We start from the raw sequence: 20,847 nt of genomic DNA on the forward strand, positions 1-20,847 counted from the left end.
ACCTGTCATTACCAATAATGGCTTTTCTGGATTTATCTTCAAATACATATGGACAAAATCAATCGGATTCTGTAAAGTGCATATGTACCATACTGTGCATTACACATGAATACTTTTTACATTTTATATGGATGAATGAATCAAATTGAAAAGAGATTTGACTGATAATTAGTAATATATGGAATAGATTAATAAAAATATTAATAATCCATGCATTTTAAACAAGTTTTTATGGTAGGAAGTTTAATAAAAATAAGAGATAAAACAATACAATTCAAGTAATTCTCAACTAAGAGAAAAAGAAATCACAAAGCATTTCATTCATGCTTACCTGACACTTGGAATATCACTGAAACAGACTGAAATAGATACGTCTCTTGAAAGTGTCTATTCTGAATAAGTCGGGATTCAGTCCAAAGACTTTTGTCATACATATAAAATTTTTGCAATGCTAAAGCAGTGAGGGGTTTCACCATGAGGGAGCACTATTAAAAGCACACAAAGTGTATTGCAGCCTTGAAGCAATTAAATGCATTTTTAAGAGGCCATGAAAGAGAAAGAACAACCTCAGTAGAAATTATTGGATTCAAAAAAGACTTTATCACATAATTTCATGTTGTTCAATGGTTCTAAGACTGTTAAATCTCAATATTTGCAATAGTAACTTTTTCAAATGCAAGGCACATTCTTCCATGATAGCCTGTTCACAACTCTTCAGTTAAAAACAAGCATCTCAACTTTTGAAAAATTTTAGCAACCTCCTATGAGAATAATAAAATCTTAATACATTTAAGGGTATAGCACAATATCTCATGTCAAAATACAAAATCTAAGAACATTTTGAGAGTTTGTAAAATGTTGAGCATTATTTAATATACAAAACAATAGCAAAAATAATTTTTGTATCTCAGTATTTTGATCTGTTTTCCAGCCACAACTAATTTTAAATTTATTGTCTGCATTACAAGCTATCTGTACCATTTAGAGTTTAGAAAAATGGGTTTCAAAATTTATGAATAATTCCCAAAGATATAGAAGGCTGAAAACAGTCACTCCTTATTATGTATATGAAAACTAGGATAAAGGGAAAATTGAGTTACCATATTCTTCTTCTATTTCTTTAGAACCCTTAAGAATTGAAATGGGCTTAAGAGTTTTCCAAATCCAGTATCTCCACTGGGTCTCTTGTACACTTGTGAAAGTGGATACTTAGAAGGTTTATTATTCTAAGGTGATGTTTGGAAGTCTCTCAAGACTAGGTTGAGTTATCAGTCTTGAGGTTCCAGAAAACTGGCTAAATTTTAACATGACTCCCCTGTTGTGATTGATTTGGTTGATATTTATTATCTCTGTTTGTTATTTTGCTCTTACTTCTTCCATCAGAAGAATGAAAGCAGCATCAGGACATAAATTCCGTCTCGCGAGGACATGGGTAGAATAGAATAAGAGCTTGCATCAACTACAGAGGCTGCTGGATACAACGAATCCCTTGAGTGAATGATTTGCTTACTACATAAAGTGCCACAATAAATATGGTCTAACCACATATTAGTAGTCTTATGTCTAAGGTGAGCTAGTGATCTTACATTGATGAGATTTAAATAATTACACAAAGTCATGAACCTCTATGGATATTATTTGTGAATTTCAACCCCTGTTCTTCCAGTTTCTTAAAGATGCTTAATGTAATTAAGAGATTGGAAAAATGAAGCTTATCCAGAAAATGGGTTAATTATCCATTAATCTAATTCCTCATATACTTACTATATTGATTGAGGAAAGGACAAATGTGGATTATTAGGCATGTTATTTGCTTATTTGCAACTGTATCTGGTGTACTGGAGAATATTTAAAACTGACATTAAAAGATAAAATTACTAGCTAATTTTTGTATATTCTGTTTATAGATGTACGAATGTAGATGTAGGAATCAAATAATTATATTTATTGGAGACACAAGAGTGGGTAAGCATATAGGTTCAATCAGCGCTAGATAAATTCAGGATTTCTTCTGTATAATGTGAAACAGCTCATTATTTTAGAAAAAAGTTAGCAACATTTATTTAAATTCTACTCTTATTCCTACATCTTGGTGGAAATGTTTATAAATGTGATAACTATCTGAAAAGTAAACAACATAATTCTAAACATGCTTATGTGAAAGTTAATCCTCCTATCGATAATGGGATGTATTATCTGTTAAATATGTTTCTGAGGGAAGCTAAATGCAGAAAAATAAATGAATCTTTCATATTTCAGTCTTGAAATGAATTGGATCCACACTAATCTGGATTACTTCTATTTAAGAGTGACAACTAGTGAAGTGTTATTTATTTGTAAGTGGTAAGCAGTAAGGCTATAATAAATTTTTCTGTATTTTCCTCAGTAAAGGCCTGAAGAGGTATAAGAAATTAAATATCTCATCTGAAAACGAAGCAAGCAGGTTGAGGATCATATTGTATGAAAATCACATTTCTAATACTGTTACATTTCTCCCCCCCATCTACAGCATATTTATACTGTAAATTAGTGACTGCAATGCATGCAACAAAAATATGTTTTACCAGTTTATGTAAACATTAGCTTTCTTCATGCAAAATGCCTACAAACTGTGGCAACAAATTATTCTAATAGCATCATTTTACATTAGCTCTGTCACAGCAGTTATTCCTGCTTCCATGATTATTATGTAGAGAATATTTTTAAAACCCTTGAAAGATTTCCAGTCTACATCCCTGCTCATTTAATTTTTTAAAGTTTGAACTACTCTTTGCTGTAGTTCCTTGTTCTCTTAATGATGGAAGAGAAGAGGCCAGTTTTCGGAGAAGGCCCCATCAGAACCGGAGCTTGATTCTTGTGGGTAATTTTCATCTGGCAAAAAAGAAAACAGTTATAATTGTATCACCTGTTACAAGATAATTTTAAGCTTCCCTTTCCTAACTTTTAAACATGTTCCAATAGAACATAGGGCAAGTGAACCCAATTTTAAAAAGCTGATAATTGATTAGACCATTATTCAAATGAAAAATTAATATAATCATATACATTACATTAAAGTCACTCACTCATCCTCCTAGTGTCTATTTACATTTGTTTTAGAATATTTTATAGTCATAGTGTAATGAAATGTAAAAAAAAAAACAGACACATGTAAAACACATTAACAAGAGCATATAAAGTATACATTTTCAATAAAATAGGAAATATTTGGTAGACAAAAAGCATATTGGAATAAAAATAAGCCACGGTATTCTCTGCATATAATAGTCATCCCCCTAACTTGGTGGAATCTTATTTATCATATAACATTCTAATTATATAGGCAACTGCTCTCATCTATAGGATAAAACATTTATAGAATTCAATATACATTGGATCCAAGGAATTGTAAACACACAGAAAAAGTATGTGCTTGCAACTATACACATACTCAGAGTAGAGTGTTGGATATGAATCTCAATACAGTAATGAGTCGTTTCACATTTAACCTCCCCTTGATCAGGACATTTCTCTCCAGTGTGGTCTGTTGTATCCCTTGTTTTACAAAAAAAGGGATAGAAATGGTTCTAATCTGTTTTGCTCTTGCTGGATTAAGATAATAATGAATGTTGTATCCATTATGTATTAAAATTGGCACTCAATTATACCACTATTTCTTATTTATACTTCTGGGTTCATTGTGCTTAATATGAACTTCCATGCTTAATTTGAAAATAACCAGTAGAACTTAAAGTCAAAGTCTAGCATGTTAAAAAGGTCAAAAATGATTAAGTAGCATTCTAATTTGTTAATTAATTGGTAGTAAAATCAAATCAAATATGAAAAGCCTGTTTAAAACCCTATGAAAGATACTTCACAACTACCTATTTTGATTTTTTTGATATAAAACCAGAAATCACCTTAAATGAGACAACTCTCGTGTAGATTATGTCTCCAATTTTCTCTAATTCAAGTCTAAATTAGAGAAGACATTTTATGAATGTATGCTATGCTCAAAGCTAATTGAAAGCAATTATCAAAGTGGCATTTTGTCTGTGACTTTAAGATACATTGTGAGATAATAAATGATTCTCATTATGTAATAAAAAGGTCACATCTTGCCTTTGGGCCAGTGAGGCTTACAGTTTTTCAAAAGCTATTTGAGACATTTTCTTTAGTGAACTACTGCTAATACAAGAGCTATCACTTATTAAATATCAGTTGTCATCTACACAGCATCCCCATCACAGATAAGTATTTCTTTGAAAAAGAAACATCGACTCATTAAAACTGGCAAAAATATATCTCTTAAAGTGCATACCTGACATTTTCAAGCTAAAATGAATATTCTTCACTTGTCATTCACTAATAGCAATGAAACAAAAAAAGTACACTAAGAGGAGAGGCCCATTAAAACAGAGGAAATACTATTTCTTGGATTGAAAATTTGCAATCAAAGATGCACACACACACATACATACAACTTATTATTTCCCAAACTAACTTATATAGAACATACATGGATTTCTGTTTAATAGATGATTAATTTTATTTTCTCTTTTTTTCTAATCTTTAACTTGTTTTAATTCAACTGTAGCTCTTTAAGAAATATTCATGAAAAATTGTGTGGATGTTCCTATGCATTTATATATGCTTTTTGGGCAAATATATATATTTTACTTATGTATATGTTTTCTGTATATTGTTAAAAATATATATATCTTTTGTCTTACATCTGGGAAACTGCCATCCAACATTCTGAAAAGTAAACATTCAAAATGAACTATTCCAGTTCATAATCTGATATGGGGTATATAAACTTTTCAAGTTGAGTAGCACCTGAGGTTATGAAAAGGACTTACATGGAAAGCTATCTTTAATATATTTCTACAAAATTGTGATGAGAATTATTTGAAAGAAAAAACAAAATTAATCTTCCTCTGTCCAGTTAAAAAAATTGATAGGACTATGGTTAATAGTTCTTCCTATAAGCCTGGCAAGACAAACTTCATGTATTGAGAAAGACCTTAATATGAAAACTAATGTTTATGTGAATGTGTACCATTATTTTTGGTGTAGGTATATTTAGATGCTGAAAAGCTTTCCACCTACCTGTATATATTTTAAAGCATGAGTGAGCTCATTCATTAACTGCCTAATCTACAGAACATTATTAGATATGGAATGCCATATCTGTAGATTTCCTCTTATATTGTGGAATGAATTCTATATTCACAATTCAGTTATCCAAACCAGCATTGTACATTAACTATCAGTTTGCAAACATAATGCAAAACATAGCTTATATCCAAAGACTTCCACAATCTCCTTTCTTGGATGCTTGGAGGTTTTCACTTTTTTTTAATTCCTCTTCAAATTATAGATTATAGACCACAGCTTGTGGCTACATATGGGCCTTTTTTATGGCTTATAAACTGCCCAGAGTGTGGTAGTAAACATTTTTCCTATTTATTGATACTTTTGAAAGCTTGGGAGATTTTGAAGGACAAAAGCTTGTATTGGTTTATTTTAGCACTGTTAATGTTCATGCCCATCAGAAATGCATTTAAAAAGTCCTGTTTAAAAAGTGCAGGAAATAAATGTTTAAGAAATATTTGAAGTTTTTTAATAATGTAAGCAGGTACACACTTCTTTGGATTCTGCTTTTTATATCTGGTATTTTGGTAGCATTTAGAAAACATTATCAATAGAACAGTTTTAGTTTATTTAACAAACTATGGCTTAATATTATCAATGAAGCCAGCCATTAGATGTTTTTTACCAAATGACATCTGGATTGAGCAATGCAATGACAATGATAAGAAATAGTAAATGAAAAAATTCTGAGGCACTAAGACTATCATTAATGAGAGAATAACCTGTTTCCTTTCATTTGAGTACTAAACAAACTGGGTCACTGAAGGCCAACTCTCTTTTTTGCCTATCCTAAAGAGTCAGTTATTGCTGCCATTGGAAATACTATTGCTTTGGTTCATATGGAGAACAAATTGAAAGGAAAAACTTAAAAAAGCCTAACAGCCAACCAAGCAAACAAACAAAATTACAAGAAAAAGATGAGCTTGGAGGCCTATATAAAATGTTATCAAGGACATGACCCTGCTGGAGAAGTGTTCACTTTTTGAAGGTGAATTTTGAAGATTGTAAGGCTCATAACCTTAAAAGTACAGAGGAACAATAATTGAGGATTGATAATGCACAGGAGCCCATGAAAGCAATTCTTTTCAAATCATTAAACACAACCCCATCTTTCTCAGTTTTCAGAATTGTTCAAGAACTTTCTTTTTGTTGTCCATGCAGGCAATCTAGAAAAACATGGGGTGACTTTAGGGATTTGAAAAGACTAATTTCATATGCACACCTGCAACTCAGAACTATTAAATATAAAGCAAGTTTAGGGGGATTTGTAAAATTATTGTTATACCACCATTCCTGTCATTGTTTATATTCTATTGCTTATAAAAGAGATTCTCCTTGCCAGTGATCCACCACAGAATATCATTTAAAAAATTTTAAACAATTTCTTAGTAATATCACTGCACCAACTGAAATTAAATCCAATTAGTTTGGCATTAATTAAGCTTTAATAATGTAGTCTAGTATCACCCCTAAATAGTGTGATCCATTTTCCATTCACACAGGTAAATTGGAAAACATGGTGGTGTCATCATAATTTTTAAACATACTGAGAAAATGACAGAAAATTAAAATAAATGATTAATGACATTTTTTCATGTTTTATACTAATAGGTATTGCTGAGCCTTTAAATTAATAAAGCTGTCAAGCTCAGGGTTGTTACAGGATCCAGCACTGAACCAAAATGGAAATTATGTATTCCAGACACCTAAAGATGACACTTTGGAATATTTTAAATTTTAATTAGTAGGTGCAATTATTCTGGCCCCTCCCTCACCTTTAACTACTACAAATTAATTGGCAATTAGTCACAACTAATTCTTTTTTTTTAACAGTTTGAATTGAAAAGATAGGTGATTTCATCTCAATATAGTTGTCTAAGGTGCAGAAAGCACACATGCAGTAAATTGCATTGTCAATTATGCAAAAAGAAAAGAACCAAAAATAAAAATCGAAACTTGTAAAATAAAACAAAAAATGTGCATAGGTTGACAAAAAAAAGTGTATGCTGTTTAGTGAAGGGAACTCCAAAATAACACTCATCTAAACATCAGTGACAAAACTCAAATGTATGCAAATGAGTTATTCACTGCTAAATAACATTTGTGAGTTTAGATAGGAATCGTTTGAGCACAGCTGGATATATGTTCCAATGAGAGTCTTTCCTTCCTGGGAAGACAGTGTAGTCCTACTACATGGAGCACAAAGGAATAGGACATAGCTCTCCACAAAAAGCCCTGCTGGGTGCATTGGACCTGATGCATCAAACTATTATGCTTTTAATTAAAACAAAAGCTCTTTCAAATAGATGAATTTAACTAAACTTCATATAAGTGTTGTTCGAGTATTCTTGCTTATACCAAAGTCTCAGTTCTTTTCCACTAACATTATCTACCGAGCAAGTCATTCTTTCTTCTTCCAGTCTTCTGTCATGAAAGTCAATATAAATCACACCAGCTTTTTGAGCTTGCTTCTTAGATATTCCAATTATATTGTGGGATGATGTAATTGTTCTTTGTAATTTAATTCATACCCATAACAGAAAAAAATAATTGTTAATAAATTTGATAAATCTTGGAAGTCAATTTTTGTTCCTTGCTCCCGGAGCACTGTATATTTGTTATGGTTTCATATTACCAACTCATTATCTTTCCTATTCCTCAGTGGTTTTTTTATTTCCCTGAAGTTACTGGGTCTTCTTCAATAGAATATGAAATTGTTTCTTAGTTAGTAGTGTAGAATAGAGTCTGTGTCTCTTGCTTCTAGTTATCACTGTTATCTATTGAACTAGTTCTTTTGTCAGACTATTTTCCTTATGTAGAGTTGCTTCCTTGAGGCACCTCCTTTGATTTGATAAACCTTACCTCTCTCTGATAAGAAATATGTATTCTCTTTAAATTATTTTCATCCATATGCTACCAACATAGGCCCAATTATTTGGAGGTAGAAGTAGTATAAATCATGATTGCAGATTCTTATCCATTTATTTTCATTTTGATTCTCTTTTCTTTTTTTGGCTCTTGGGTTACTTTACAAAAGAACTTGCAGTGAAAATCTACTAGAGATTTCCCATTAAACCTTTTAAAACTGACCAAACCAAGCCGTAAAGTCTTATTTTGATCCAGTTAGCTGATAAAGGTGGAGAAGTCTGTTCTGTCCTTTGGAATGTAATATACAGCAACTAGGCAGAGGAACACATTTCTTCAGTAGCACCATATTACATAGATAAAAAAGATAACAAAAGATAAGAAGATCAATAAAAAAAGGAAAAAGATAAGGCAAGATTGGGAAAAGGGTAAAGAAAAGCAAAAAGGAAAAACAAGAAAACATAAGAAAGGAAAAAGGAAAAAGATAAGAAAAGACCAGAAATAGGAAAAGATAAGGAAAAATAAGAAAAAAGATAAGGTAAGGTAAGGTAAGGTAAAGTAAGATAAGATAAGATAAGATAAGATAAGATAAAATAAGATAAGATAAGATAAGATAAGAAAACAAAAAAGAACAAAAGATAAAAAATATGAGAAAAAATATGTGAAAAGATAAGAAAAAGATGAAAACAGAAGAAAAAAGGTAAGAAAAGATAAGAATAATATAAAGAAAAGATAAGGAAAAAGATAAAAATAAGAAAAAGATAAAAAAGTATGAAGATTAAAATGATAAGATTAAAAAAATAAAAATAAGATAAGAATATAAAAATAAGATAATAAAAAATAAGAATTAGATAAGAAAAGATAAGAAAAAATAATGAAATAAGAAAATAAAGGAATTAAAAAAATAAGGAAAGATGAGAAAAAGATAAGAGAAAATTAAAAAGAAGGAAAAGTAATAAAATTGTTAAGAAAAGATAAGAAAAAGATAAGAACAGAACAGAACAGAAATACTTTATTTGGCCAAGTGTGATTAGGCACACAAGGCATTTGTCTCTTTGCAGAAGCTCCCAGTGTTCAGTACATGCAAAACAACAGAGTAATAATATCATAATAATGATGCCAATAAGAAGAGGTAGTAGAGAAGATGTAGGATAATAATACTATAGCCATATTACATGGGTAAATGTACTTAGACATAAGAGAGTACTGTGGAAATTAGATGGTCAGCAGATTGATGGCATGAGGGAAAAATCTGTCTCTGTCTTTAGATGTGTTGGCATGCAATTCCCTGTAGCAGCATCCCCTGGGAACGAATCAAAACAGTTTATATGTGAGGAACCTGTGGATATTTTGTCAGCCCTTCTTCTGACATATGCAATGTACTGGTCCTCTATGGAAGGCAGGCTGGTTTCAATTGTTTTTTCTGCAGTCCTAAATATCCATTGAAGTTTGTACCTGTCCTGTTTGATTGCAGTACCAAACCAGACAGTTATAGAAGTACAAATGCAGATTTAATGATTCCTCTATAGAACTATATCAACAGTTCCTGGGGCAGTCTGAACTTTCTGAGTTGATGCAGGAAGAACATTCTGTGTTGTGCCTTTTTAATGATGGTTCTAATGTTAGGTGTCCATTTCAAATCCTGGGAGATTATAGAACTCAAAAACCTGAAGGATTCTACTGCTGATATTGTGTTGTCTAACATAGTAAAAGGTGGTAAAATAGAACATAGAATGCAGAATAATAAGGGACCTTGGAAGTCTTCTAGTCTGCTTGAGTAGGGGATCCTATACCAGACATGTCAAACTCATGATGTCACATGATGTATCAGAACCTTTCCCCCATTGCTGGCAATGGGGTGGGCACGGTTTCCTGGTGACATGTCTGGCCCACGGGCTGGCAGTTTGACACCCCTGCCCTATACCATTTCAGACAAATGGTTGTCCAGTCTCTTTTTGAAAGCCTCCAGTAATAGAAGCCCACAACCTTTGTTCTAGGTTGTTTATGTCCTTGGTTAGTTTCCATCCCTTGTTTCTTGTCTTGCCTTTTGGTGCTTTGGAAAATATTTGACACCCTTGTCTTTGTAGGAGCCCCTCAAATATTGAAACACTGCTATCATGTCTCCCGAGTCCTTCTTTTCATTAGGCTAGACATTTCCAATTCCTGCAATTATTCTTCATGTGTTTTAGTCTCCAACTCCCTGATTATTCTTGTTGCTCTTTTCTGCACATTTTCCAGAGTCTCATTATATTTTTTATTTTGTGGTAACCAGAACTGGATGCAGTATTCCAAGTGTGATCTTACCATGGCTTTGTAAAGCAGTACTAGAATTTCACATGATCTTGATTCTATTTTTCCATTAATGCATCCTAAGATTGCATTGGCTTTTGGGGCTTTTGCAATACACTATTGGCTCATATTTAAGTGATTCCGGGACTCCAGGATCTAAATCCACTCTTATCTACAGTTTTAAGTATGTTCAGCTCCAGATTGTTCTGGCTGCACCACAGGGCCACTTGTACAACTCCCGCCTATATGCAAACTCATCAACATCTTGAATGCACCAATGATTGTTGTACTTTAACAGAGGGATCTTTCAAGATTCAGTCATTAGTACATAGAGAATAATGGAGAGTTCACACAGCCGTGGGGGTGCCAGTGCTAATTGTTTGGGTATTCGATGTGATTTTATTTAGCTTGACCCGCTTTTTCCTATCTCTCAGAAAACTTATATAAGTGAAAGATAAGAAAAAAAATAATGAAATTATAAAGAAATGATAAGAAAAGGATTTAAAAAGATAAGAAAAGGTAACTAAATAGCTATGAAAAGATAAGAAAAAGAAAATATAAGATGAGGAAAAGATAAGATAAAAAGATATGGAAAGATGAGAAAATAGATAAGAAGATAAGAAGTTTAGAAAAGAAAAGAAATGAAATGATAAGGGAAAAGATAAGAAAAAAGATAAGAAAGATAAGAAAAATAGAAGAAAAGAAAGAAAATAAGGAAAAGATTAAAAAATGGAAACATAAGAAAATTATAAGATAAAGAATAAGATACGAAAGATAAGAAAAAAGGAAAAATAATGAAAGATAATGAAAATAAAAAGATAAGAAAAGATAAGAAAAATAAGGAAGATAAGAAAAGTTAAGAAAAAGATAAAGAATAAAGATAAGAAAAAATAGGAAAAATGATAAGAAAACATAAGAAAACGATAAAGAAAAGAAAAGAAAAAAGAAATGGGAGGATAAGCAATAGATAAAAGATAAGAAAAATAGAAGGAAAAAATATAAAGATAAAATAAGAAAGACTTTAAGGAAAGAAAACGAAAAGTTAAGGAAAAGATAAGATAAGGAAAATAAAACAATAAGGAAAAAAGAAAAAGATTAATGAAAGATAAGGAAAAAGAAAAAAGATAAAAAATGTAAAAGAAAAGATAAAAAAATAAGAAAAAGATAAGACAAGGTAAAAAGAAATAAACGATAAAAGATAAGGAAAAATAAGAGAGAATATATACTAAGCCTCTCATTAAGTTTTTTTGAGCAACATAATTTTCTTCCAGAGATGCTTATACTACTGCAGCCATTTCTTTTTTCCTTTAATGCAGTGGTTCTCAACCTGTGGGTCGGGACCCCATTTGGGGTCAAACGACCATTTCATGGGGGTCGCCAAACAATGCAGTCCACCATTTTTTCCCCCTTTTCCTTAGCTGTGCTACTCCCTTTTATTCTATTGGCTTTTGAAAGCCAATAGAATAGACTCTCTTGAATAGAGTCTAATTCTATTGGCTTTCAAAAGTCAATAGGAATTGTCCAGGCTGTCTCTGCCCTGCTGAGCCTGCCAAAAGTCCCATTCTGTAAACGGTGCTGCACCAGTTGAGTAGTCCTCGACTTACGACCGGTTGAGTAGTCCTCGACTTACGACCAGTTGAGGGTCGCGGCATTAAAAAGGTTGAGAACCACTGCTCTAATGTTTACAGTCCTTGGATAAATGCCACTTTTTTCTGCAGGTGTGACAACTACAATTAGTGGGCTCCAAAATCCCAGAGAGCCAACACCACCCTACCTAGCCTCTAGTCAACAAATAGCGCTCAAAGGCTATTATTCACTATTACCATTGTTTCCCAATTCTACTACAACTCCTGTTCCTCCTCTACTTCTCTTTCTGAGCCCTGCTAATGGAGAACAGTAATTTTGCTGATTCAGGCAGTTTTAGTTTTCCAAATGAACACAAAATACCAACACCATCCACAACTGCTTCTCTACTCTGCTTTTAAAGGCATCAATTGCTGGGTTGGCTAGGAAAGATCTTAAGGGACCTAGGTGCTGACTCTTTTAAGGTTGCTTGTCCTCTCACAATTGAACACACTGAATTAGCTAATGCTGCCTTTATCTTTTTTTATAGGATTTATTGATATTCTACTTAAAATTTCATTTAATTATAATTTATGATTTCTTAGGGAATTCTTTTCCGCTGACTTTTATATTAATTGGTTAAAAGATGGCGTAGGAAGTATATTTAAAATCTATAGTATGATAATTAAAAAAGCAAGCTTTCAGACACATATATCTAACTGATTGCTTGATCCTGTAAATGTTGTTCATTCATGTATTTCATGTATATGAAAAAGACTTTCACACTAAGACTGTGGATTTTCCTGTTCAGAAAGTCATATTTTCTTTGCCTGGTTGTTGATATTTTCATGCTAAATTCACTTGCTTGCTTGTCTGAAATTTTACTATTGCTATCCTTTTTCTTTATGGTATTTCCAATTATTTTAAGCTTATCATCTTTTTTTAAAAAAAACACCAGTTTGACATTTTATTATTTTAACCATCTTGTTCTTTCTTGAGTGTTCTTTTTAAAATAAAGGTGGAACATCAATTTGAAATTATCAACATAAAAATGCATCCATCTGTGATTGCATTCAGTTCCCTTTTGTGTGAACACTTGGTGACAAACTTCGGTGTGATATGTGAATTGGCTGTAATGGATTTAATCTGATTTCTTATTTCTTTTCTAGGGAGAACATTAGAATAGAGACATTTCTCATCATCTCTGCATCACAATTACATTTCCTTGATTATTTAATCAAAGCCTGACATAGTCTTTCAGAACCCTGAATTGTTTGCATAAAATCAGTTTGAAAGATTGAATGGCCAAAAATATTTATTGAACATTCTTTTATCAAAGTGCAATTGAAAGCTTTATGTTCTGAATCATACAAAAGGAAATAAGGAATAAAATTGTATATTGTGCTACATAAATAATTCTTACTGAAATGTGCAAGATTTCAGGATCATAGAATAAACACTAATTTTATTACTTTGATCAGCTTATTGCATATACTGATCAAAACAAACTTACCATGCATCCATGGCTCCCCATCAATCTGCATATGCAGAGATTTGCTAGTCCTAATGCAAAAAAATATAGGAAAATAAATTAAAGAAATGTTTTAAATGCCGCATCTCACATGGAAAATAGTACAGTTTAATGTCAATCATAGCTGAAAAATAAGGAATATACACCTTTCTAAACATATAGTGTGCATATGTGTATTTCCCAATCCACAATAAATCCTTTATTCATTATTTTTTAAAACACCAAATAAAAGCACGATTGATTTAACAATTTTGGCTCAAGTTACTCTTAGTTAACTTTGCCATATGGTAAATTAGCAATTTGTTTCAACAGGTCTCCAACAGGCATGTTTCCAGGAGATATGTGAGCCAACATATTTGTCAAATCATTCACAGAATTAAAGAATCATAGAGTTGGAAAGAACTATTTAGGACACTAAATTCAACCCACTGCTCAATGCAGGAATCCAGATTAAAACATCCCTAAAAATTATATCAGAACTCATGTTAGAATACAACTAATAAAAACAGCTCACCACTTCCCATGCAAATTGATTCCACTATTGAATTGCTCTTGTGATTATGCTAATACTCCTAAAATTCTCCTGGAACTTGTCTCTCTATAACTTTAATTTCTTTCTAAAATAACTTTTACAAAGTAATGCAGTCAACAACAACAATAACAACAATAATACAATAATATGACTTCCTTCCATGAATCTTTTCAGGTACTTGGTCCATATCACCTTTCAATTCTTTTCTTTTCAGGCTAAAAATTCCCTAATCTCTCCCTGTAATTTTCAGTCTTCTAATCACTATCTTTGTCCTTTAATTAACTGCTTGAAATATATTTGTAGAGATGTGTAGAATGGGATACAATATACATGATGAGATCTGACCAAAGCAGAATATAATGGAATTATTATTTCTTGTGATTTGGACACCCTTGTTTTCTTGATTCATTCTAACATGTTGTTATCTTTTTAGCCTACTTTATTATGCTACTTATTCACATTCAGCTTGTGATTAAGAAGATCTTTTTCACATGTATTAGAATTAAGCTAGCTAGCTCACATCATATTTGTATGCATTAAATGTATATTATTAAATGAATCATTTTGTATTTGATTCTATTATATTTCATTTTATTAATTTCAGCCTATTTCCTCAGCTTACTGAAATATTTTTGAATTTTTAGTATTAGTATTAACTACCATAACCAGGCTTGTCTGTGCAAATAAAATCAATTCATTCATTTAATCCAATTATTGAAAAAATCTGGAAGAGAACAAAGCCAAGCACTGTCTCTTCTGGTACTCATCTTGATGCCATTCTCCAGCATTTTTGCTTTGGATCTTTAGAATGCTTTATGTACCATATTTAACTACGAAATCTTAAATGTTCAAACTTTATTGAAATCTAGGCATATCATGTCACAGCATACCAATAATCTATTTGAGAGTAAAGAAACTACCAAATTAGAAAATGTACTCTGAGATATAACAAATTATGTTGTGGCAATTAAAATGATTTTTCTTTTTCTTGTTATCTATTACTTTTTTGCCATCTTTAGAGCAGCTTATTTTCCCTTATTTTTATTGTGAACATATTGGAAGTTATGCTGTTTGTTTTTCTTTCCATTTCTGTTAATTTAATACCATTCAGATTTAAGTTTTCTGATACCAGCTAAACAGACTATGAATATTTGTATCATTTTTATTTGGTGATTTTTGCAACTTTTTATTTTTGTATTTTCACTAATGTTTTTGTGTAACCATATTGCTTCTTCTAATGTTCTCCATTTGTTTTTGTTTTATCCATAGGAACTTTTTAATCCTTTTTTTTAGACATTTCCACCATCTTGTATTTCTTTGCCCATTAGCTTTTTCTGCCTTGTATTTTATATATCTTTAGTTCTGACCTTACTACAAAAGGATTATTCAATTAATAAGTTGAATACAACATACTGATCTATCAAAACCAAACTATCATGTGAAGATAACTAACACATGCTGATTTTACTAACACAGAAAAGTTACATATCAAAAATTCAGTGGTCTTGTCATATTTTGTGTCATATTTTTGTAATATTTTGTGAATAGAGTGCCAGACAACTAATTTGACAAAAGCACATAAGCAAGACAGATTGCATCTGATCAAAGGTCTATCCCAGTATGGTGTTTTCCACTTTGTCCAACTTGAAGTGTTTTGAGATAATTCCACAGTTGCTTCCATTTAGTAGTTAAGGACATACTGTATTACTTCTGAATCAGCCATTGAGAGTATCTTCCATGATTTCCATAAAATCTCATTTAAAAACATCCAAACTATTAAGTATGATACTGAGTTCTAGAAATGTATTACTTATAGTTGGTAAAGCTGGGTTAAGCCTGTCCTGGCTTCTTGAATGATAAAGGCAAATAATTTTTTTTCATGGGAAAAGTTGGTTCTTACCTAATGAAAACAGAAGAATACTGAGAAAGGCGTCTTCCTGCACTTTTCAATCCAGTATATATTTGTCCCATTTCCATGGCTCCTTCCAGGCCAACCACTTCTACCAACTGATGTCTTAGGTCTGAAAACAAAATGCACAGTTCTACTGAAAACTGTGGAGAAAGCATGAATGCTAATGCAAACAGCACGCTTTTGCCTTATTCTCCTGCTCTTCTCAATAAAAATATATACAAATAAATTAGAAACTAATCAACAGTTCTTGCCAAAATATTACCATTTCTGGGTTACAGCATTTTTGAAGAATATATTGGAATGAGGAGAATTTGGTCTTGGAATGTTCTAGCATGCCATTGAAAGAACAGCCTCGGTAACAACTAAAGTAGAAGTAAAGCTGATTTCAACAAAGCTATTTTCTCGGGTCATAATTAAACAAAATACTACAATCTTTGCATTGCTACCTTTCCACAAATATAATCAGAGACCACAATAAGCAAAGCATGTGGTCAGATTACAAAAAAAGGTGAAAGCATTAAGATTTAGAAAGTCAGCTGAGCTGGAAGTAAAAGCAACTTTAATGTAAAGCCAGGAATAAGCATATTCCCTGGGTAACTGCCAATTGCATTGTCTTAACTCTGAACTATTGTTCTTTCAATTTCCTACTATGTCATGACTAAAACAGAGATTTAATATCCATTTATTAACCAAAATCTCAAATCAGAATCAAACCGTTACAGATATGGTTAATAGATGGATCTTAAATAATCATCTGTGTAAATGTAATGGGAATGTAATAAGAGTTGTGTTCTAAGCTAAATACATTATGTCAGGGGATGAGGATATATCACTTGCTGTTCATCCATTCATTGAAAAGACCTTAGTATATTTGAATTAATGAGGCACCCTGCATAAGAAGTGCCTATCCAAGAAACTGGAACATGCCATTGTAGTTAAATCCTATTCATACCTATTGAAAAGGAAGTCTCACTGAATTTATAGGTAAACTGCATGTCCAATTATATTTATTAAGGATTACATCCAATGGACTTCAGTTTCTTTAGAAAAATGGCTTTAACAAAATTTAAAAATTTTATTTTTAATTACTCAGGAATAAATTACACTGAGTTAAGCAAGACGTACTCTTCAAAGAGGAAACAGACAACAGACTCCCATTCCTCAACATCTACATAAGGAGACTAGACAACGGAGAACTAGAAACCCGCATCTACCACAAACTTATATACTTGGACCAAATCCTCAGCTTTGTAAGTAATCACCCAACCAATTCTATGTGGGAAAAATATCACATCAATTAAAAAACAGGATACATGAATACTGGCTGACAGTCAAATGCCACGATCCCAAATCCTTAATCTCTATCCACACTGACACTAAACAGCACCAGTTTGATTGGAGCAACAAAAAAATTATTGGCCACGCTACCCACCACACTCATGAGTTCATCGAAGCCTGGCACTCCACAAACAATTTCATCAATAGGCAGATCAACCTACAACCAGCCTATGAACACCTCAGAATCCAAATCAACCACACAGCTAACCAGAGACAGCACCAACCCTCAACCATCCCACAGAAGCCCCCCAATCAGCATTTCACCTCCCAATGACCCCCACCTGATGTAACCTCCCCATCTCAAGACCCTCAGAAGACTTCTACTGATGACTCACACCTGACCCATTACAAGACCCTTACTTGACAAACCCACACCTGACCCATCACAAGACCTACTGACCACAAGAAGCCCTTATACACAGAAATACACTGACACTGACATTCCTTAAACTCCTCTGAAGATGTTACCTAGCCCAGTAATGAAAAGTTCATAAATCAACCCACAAGTTTGGAGAACAAACCTTCACTCTCAACTTACTCTTATGTAAGCTGGTAAAAAAGTGAAGCATTAGACTGAAAGCTTATATATAGAAGGCCAGAAATAAATACAACGAATTTAGTAAAATTTATTTCTGAAAAACTGTTTTGGCGTGATTTATTAAAATACAGACTAACCAATCACATATTAAAATGACATGTCAATTTAGGCTGTGTGATTAAACTGATGCATAAACGCAGATATATGACCACCAAATCTTAAAAAGTAGTAACTTAAAACACACACACACACACACACACACACACATACAGAGAGACAGACTTTTTTGTAACTCTACTTTTGCTTAAACCTGTTGCCAAGAACAGATGGATAAGGAACAAAAACATTTTATTTCATGTTCATAATTATTTTTTACTTAAAATTCATGTTTCATACAATGGTTGTTAATACAAATTTTCTTAGAAAATATTCTCCAAACTATTTAAAAAAATAACTAAATACTTGTTACCCATCTATAGTCAGCTTTATGGTTTAGTATAGAAAAATCTTGTATGAGAAGTGGAAATCCCAATATACTTTTTAAAATAAACAAAAAAAAACCTTATTTCACAGATTAAATCTCTGCAGGTAACTACAAGTTGAAGGCATCTGGATCTAATATACTAGCCCTCATTGAGGCAGCATTCTTCCTGGGAATATGTTTTTGATTCCCATCGCCAATATTATCTAGTTGGGTAATGAAACATTTGCAAGCAAACAACCATGCTGAGAGAGCACCAAGGACTCCACTGTTCTACTATTCCAGATAGTTCAAGGTATGGTCATATGGAGGATATTTCTGGAATCCTTTCTCTCTGAAGATAGAATGGCATTCTCCCTGCTTTCATTCAGGAAATGTTTCAAGACCATTCTCTTCCAGTGGGTCTTTAGAGAATACATTGGTAATTAATGCTGCCTATCCATACTATCTCTTATGGTTATGTAATTCTGTGGATTTATTATATAATTTTATGTTATTATTTCCCTACAGCTGTTTCAGTTGCACATAAGTGATAAAACATTCAAATAACATGACACATTATATATGAAAATACAGAAACATTATATCAGTACTATACTAATAGTACTGATGATCATCATGCTAAGCAATTGCACTCAGTAACAATCACTCATTTACTGTAGGGATGGGAACTCACCATTCTATCATAGTTGCTTGCTTAGTTAAGCTGTAGAATATTGGTCACATTTTTTTCTTTTTCTCAATAAATGACTGAAACAGCTATTGCTTGAGCATCTGTGTATAGAGGTTCTCATTGCAGAGGGAAGGATCAGATATGTTTTCATTTAAGAAGAAATTGTTTAGCCTCATTGCAATAAGCATTCATCCCATAAATATATTATCAAATATTCTGACAATTCCTTATCCTAATGAATTACAATGATATGTTGCTGCCCTTATCAGACATCTCTTAAAAATCATTACAGTAGAGATATTTTGTAGCCCAGACTCTATCCAGTAATGAAAATTGGGCTTGTGCACCTCTACTTTGTGACTATCCACAGACCATTTTCCTAATGTAACTGGCTTCACTGACATTATTTTATTGTTACAACACTTCTCCCCAAGTTCCTTCTAAAGTTCAAATGAAATATATGACTATCAGATAATTTTGTCCTTTTTAAAAATAACCCCTGCCCCCACAGCTCTTAACTTACAGTGGTTGGTTTAGTATCTAAATTTCAACCGTCAGATCAATCTTTTCTTTAGCAATCTAAAGCTATCTTCAAATGTTCTTCTTAAATTTATTGTTGACATTTTTGACCACTTTTATATCCATTCTCTGCTTCTGATAAATGGGCTTCATAAAAGAAATGTGAGAAATAAATGGCATAAATAAATAGCTAGCAGAACCTTGCATATAAAATATTAAACTAAATCTGATTAATGCAGAATAAATTGAAATGACCAAAAAGGAAACAATTTCTTAGAACTGCCCTGACCACTTTACCAGATATTAAGACTCATTTCCTTCCTTCCTTCCTTCCTTCCTTCCTTCCTTCCTTCCTTCCTTCCTTCCTTCCTTCCTTCCTTCCTTCCTCCCATCCATCAATCCATATTTGTTGTTCAAATAACATCATTGATAAAGTGTGATAACAATGATTCAGTCCAGACATTTTTATACCCACCCCCCCATTATGATTTTCTATGTCCTCAGATTCTTGACAGTCTGTTGGTTCTACATTGAAGCTTGTCCATGATATGAAAACTTTCCCTTGTTTTCTGTGTGAATGACCTATCAGGGACCATGTGGGAATGTTTACATAGCACCATGCTGCTGTGCCCTCTTCCACAAGCCAAAGTACTTCACACATCTCTTCAGATTAGTGTTATGGATAAACAAAGTTGCTCACATAGTGATTGCTGATGTCAGCCACTTGCAAATAGCATGTAAAGAGGCACCTGACCCTTTGCCCTTATTTTAAAATGTATCTACAGCTGGGTGGAGATAAGAATAAAGTCACCACAATATTTTTTCTTTCATTTCTCCTGCTCAAGCTGTCTGAGCAATTAAAAAGACAAAGTGAAATCTACATAACCCTTTGTTTCTCTTTGCAGTGCTCCGTTCTTATTGTATGCTCAGGATGGTGATAAAATATTTAAGAAACCCAAGAACTTTTTAGAAGTCTACATTGAAAAGCATTATTGGACCATTGCACCATTGAACAGAATACTACATTTAAACATTTTTTCTGTGAATATAAATCAAAGAAAATAAACAAGGGCAGGGGTGAAAAGGAACCTAGTAGTACTATGATTAGAAATAGTGATTTACACATGGAGGATTGTTCTTCTATAATGGAGCTGTTTTGTAAATACTCAATTCATCTTAGCCATATATAAGTATTGCAGACCTGGCAAGAGATTGAAAGTCTCTATTAGAATTTAGGGTTATTGCACTTAGTCAAGTACATTTACATAAAAAATATCATTGGTTGGCAGTAAATCTCTCCCTCTTGGCAGTTTGTCTTTGGAGTGATGAGGATACATGACTCCTAAATGTAATTAAAACTTAGTAATCATTACTCTGGGGAAAGTTTGAATTTCAGTTACAAAATATAGAACAGGGAATTTAAGATCTGGCTTACAGAGAATCCTTGGAAATATGTTGGGATGAGGGATC

General features: G+C 32.5%; 1 protein-coding gene across 1 annotated transcript in view; it reads right to left on the minus strand.

The window, feature by feature from the left end:
• Positions 1 to 358: 358 nt before the first annotated feature.
• Positions 359 to 20,847, minus strand: part of LOC120313381 (diacylglycerol kinase beta-like) — a gene marked incomplete at its 5' end in the record, with an annotated part of 243,270 nt that continues 222,781 nt past the window's right edge. The window contains 3 exon segments of the mRNA XM_039355272.1: positions 359 to 2,871; positions 13,367 to 13,416; positions 15,817 to 15,937. Coding sequence (XP_039211206.1) covers positions 2,792 to 2,871; positions 13,367 to 13,416; positions 15,817 to 15,937 — 251 coding nt within the window.

This window comes from Crotalus tigris, unplaced genomic scaffold (genome assembly GCF_016545835.1).
Source record: "Crotalus tigris isolate CLP2741 ecotype Arizona unplaced genomic scaffold, ASM1654583v1 scf7180000018651.982201, whole genome shotgun sequence".
Classification (NCBI taxonomy): domain Eukaryota; kingdom Metazoa; phylum Chordata; class Lepidosauria; order Squamata; family Viperidae; genus Crotalus; species Crotalus tigris.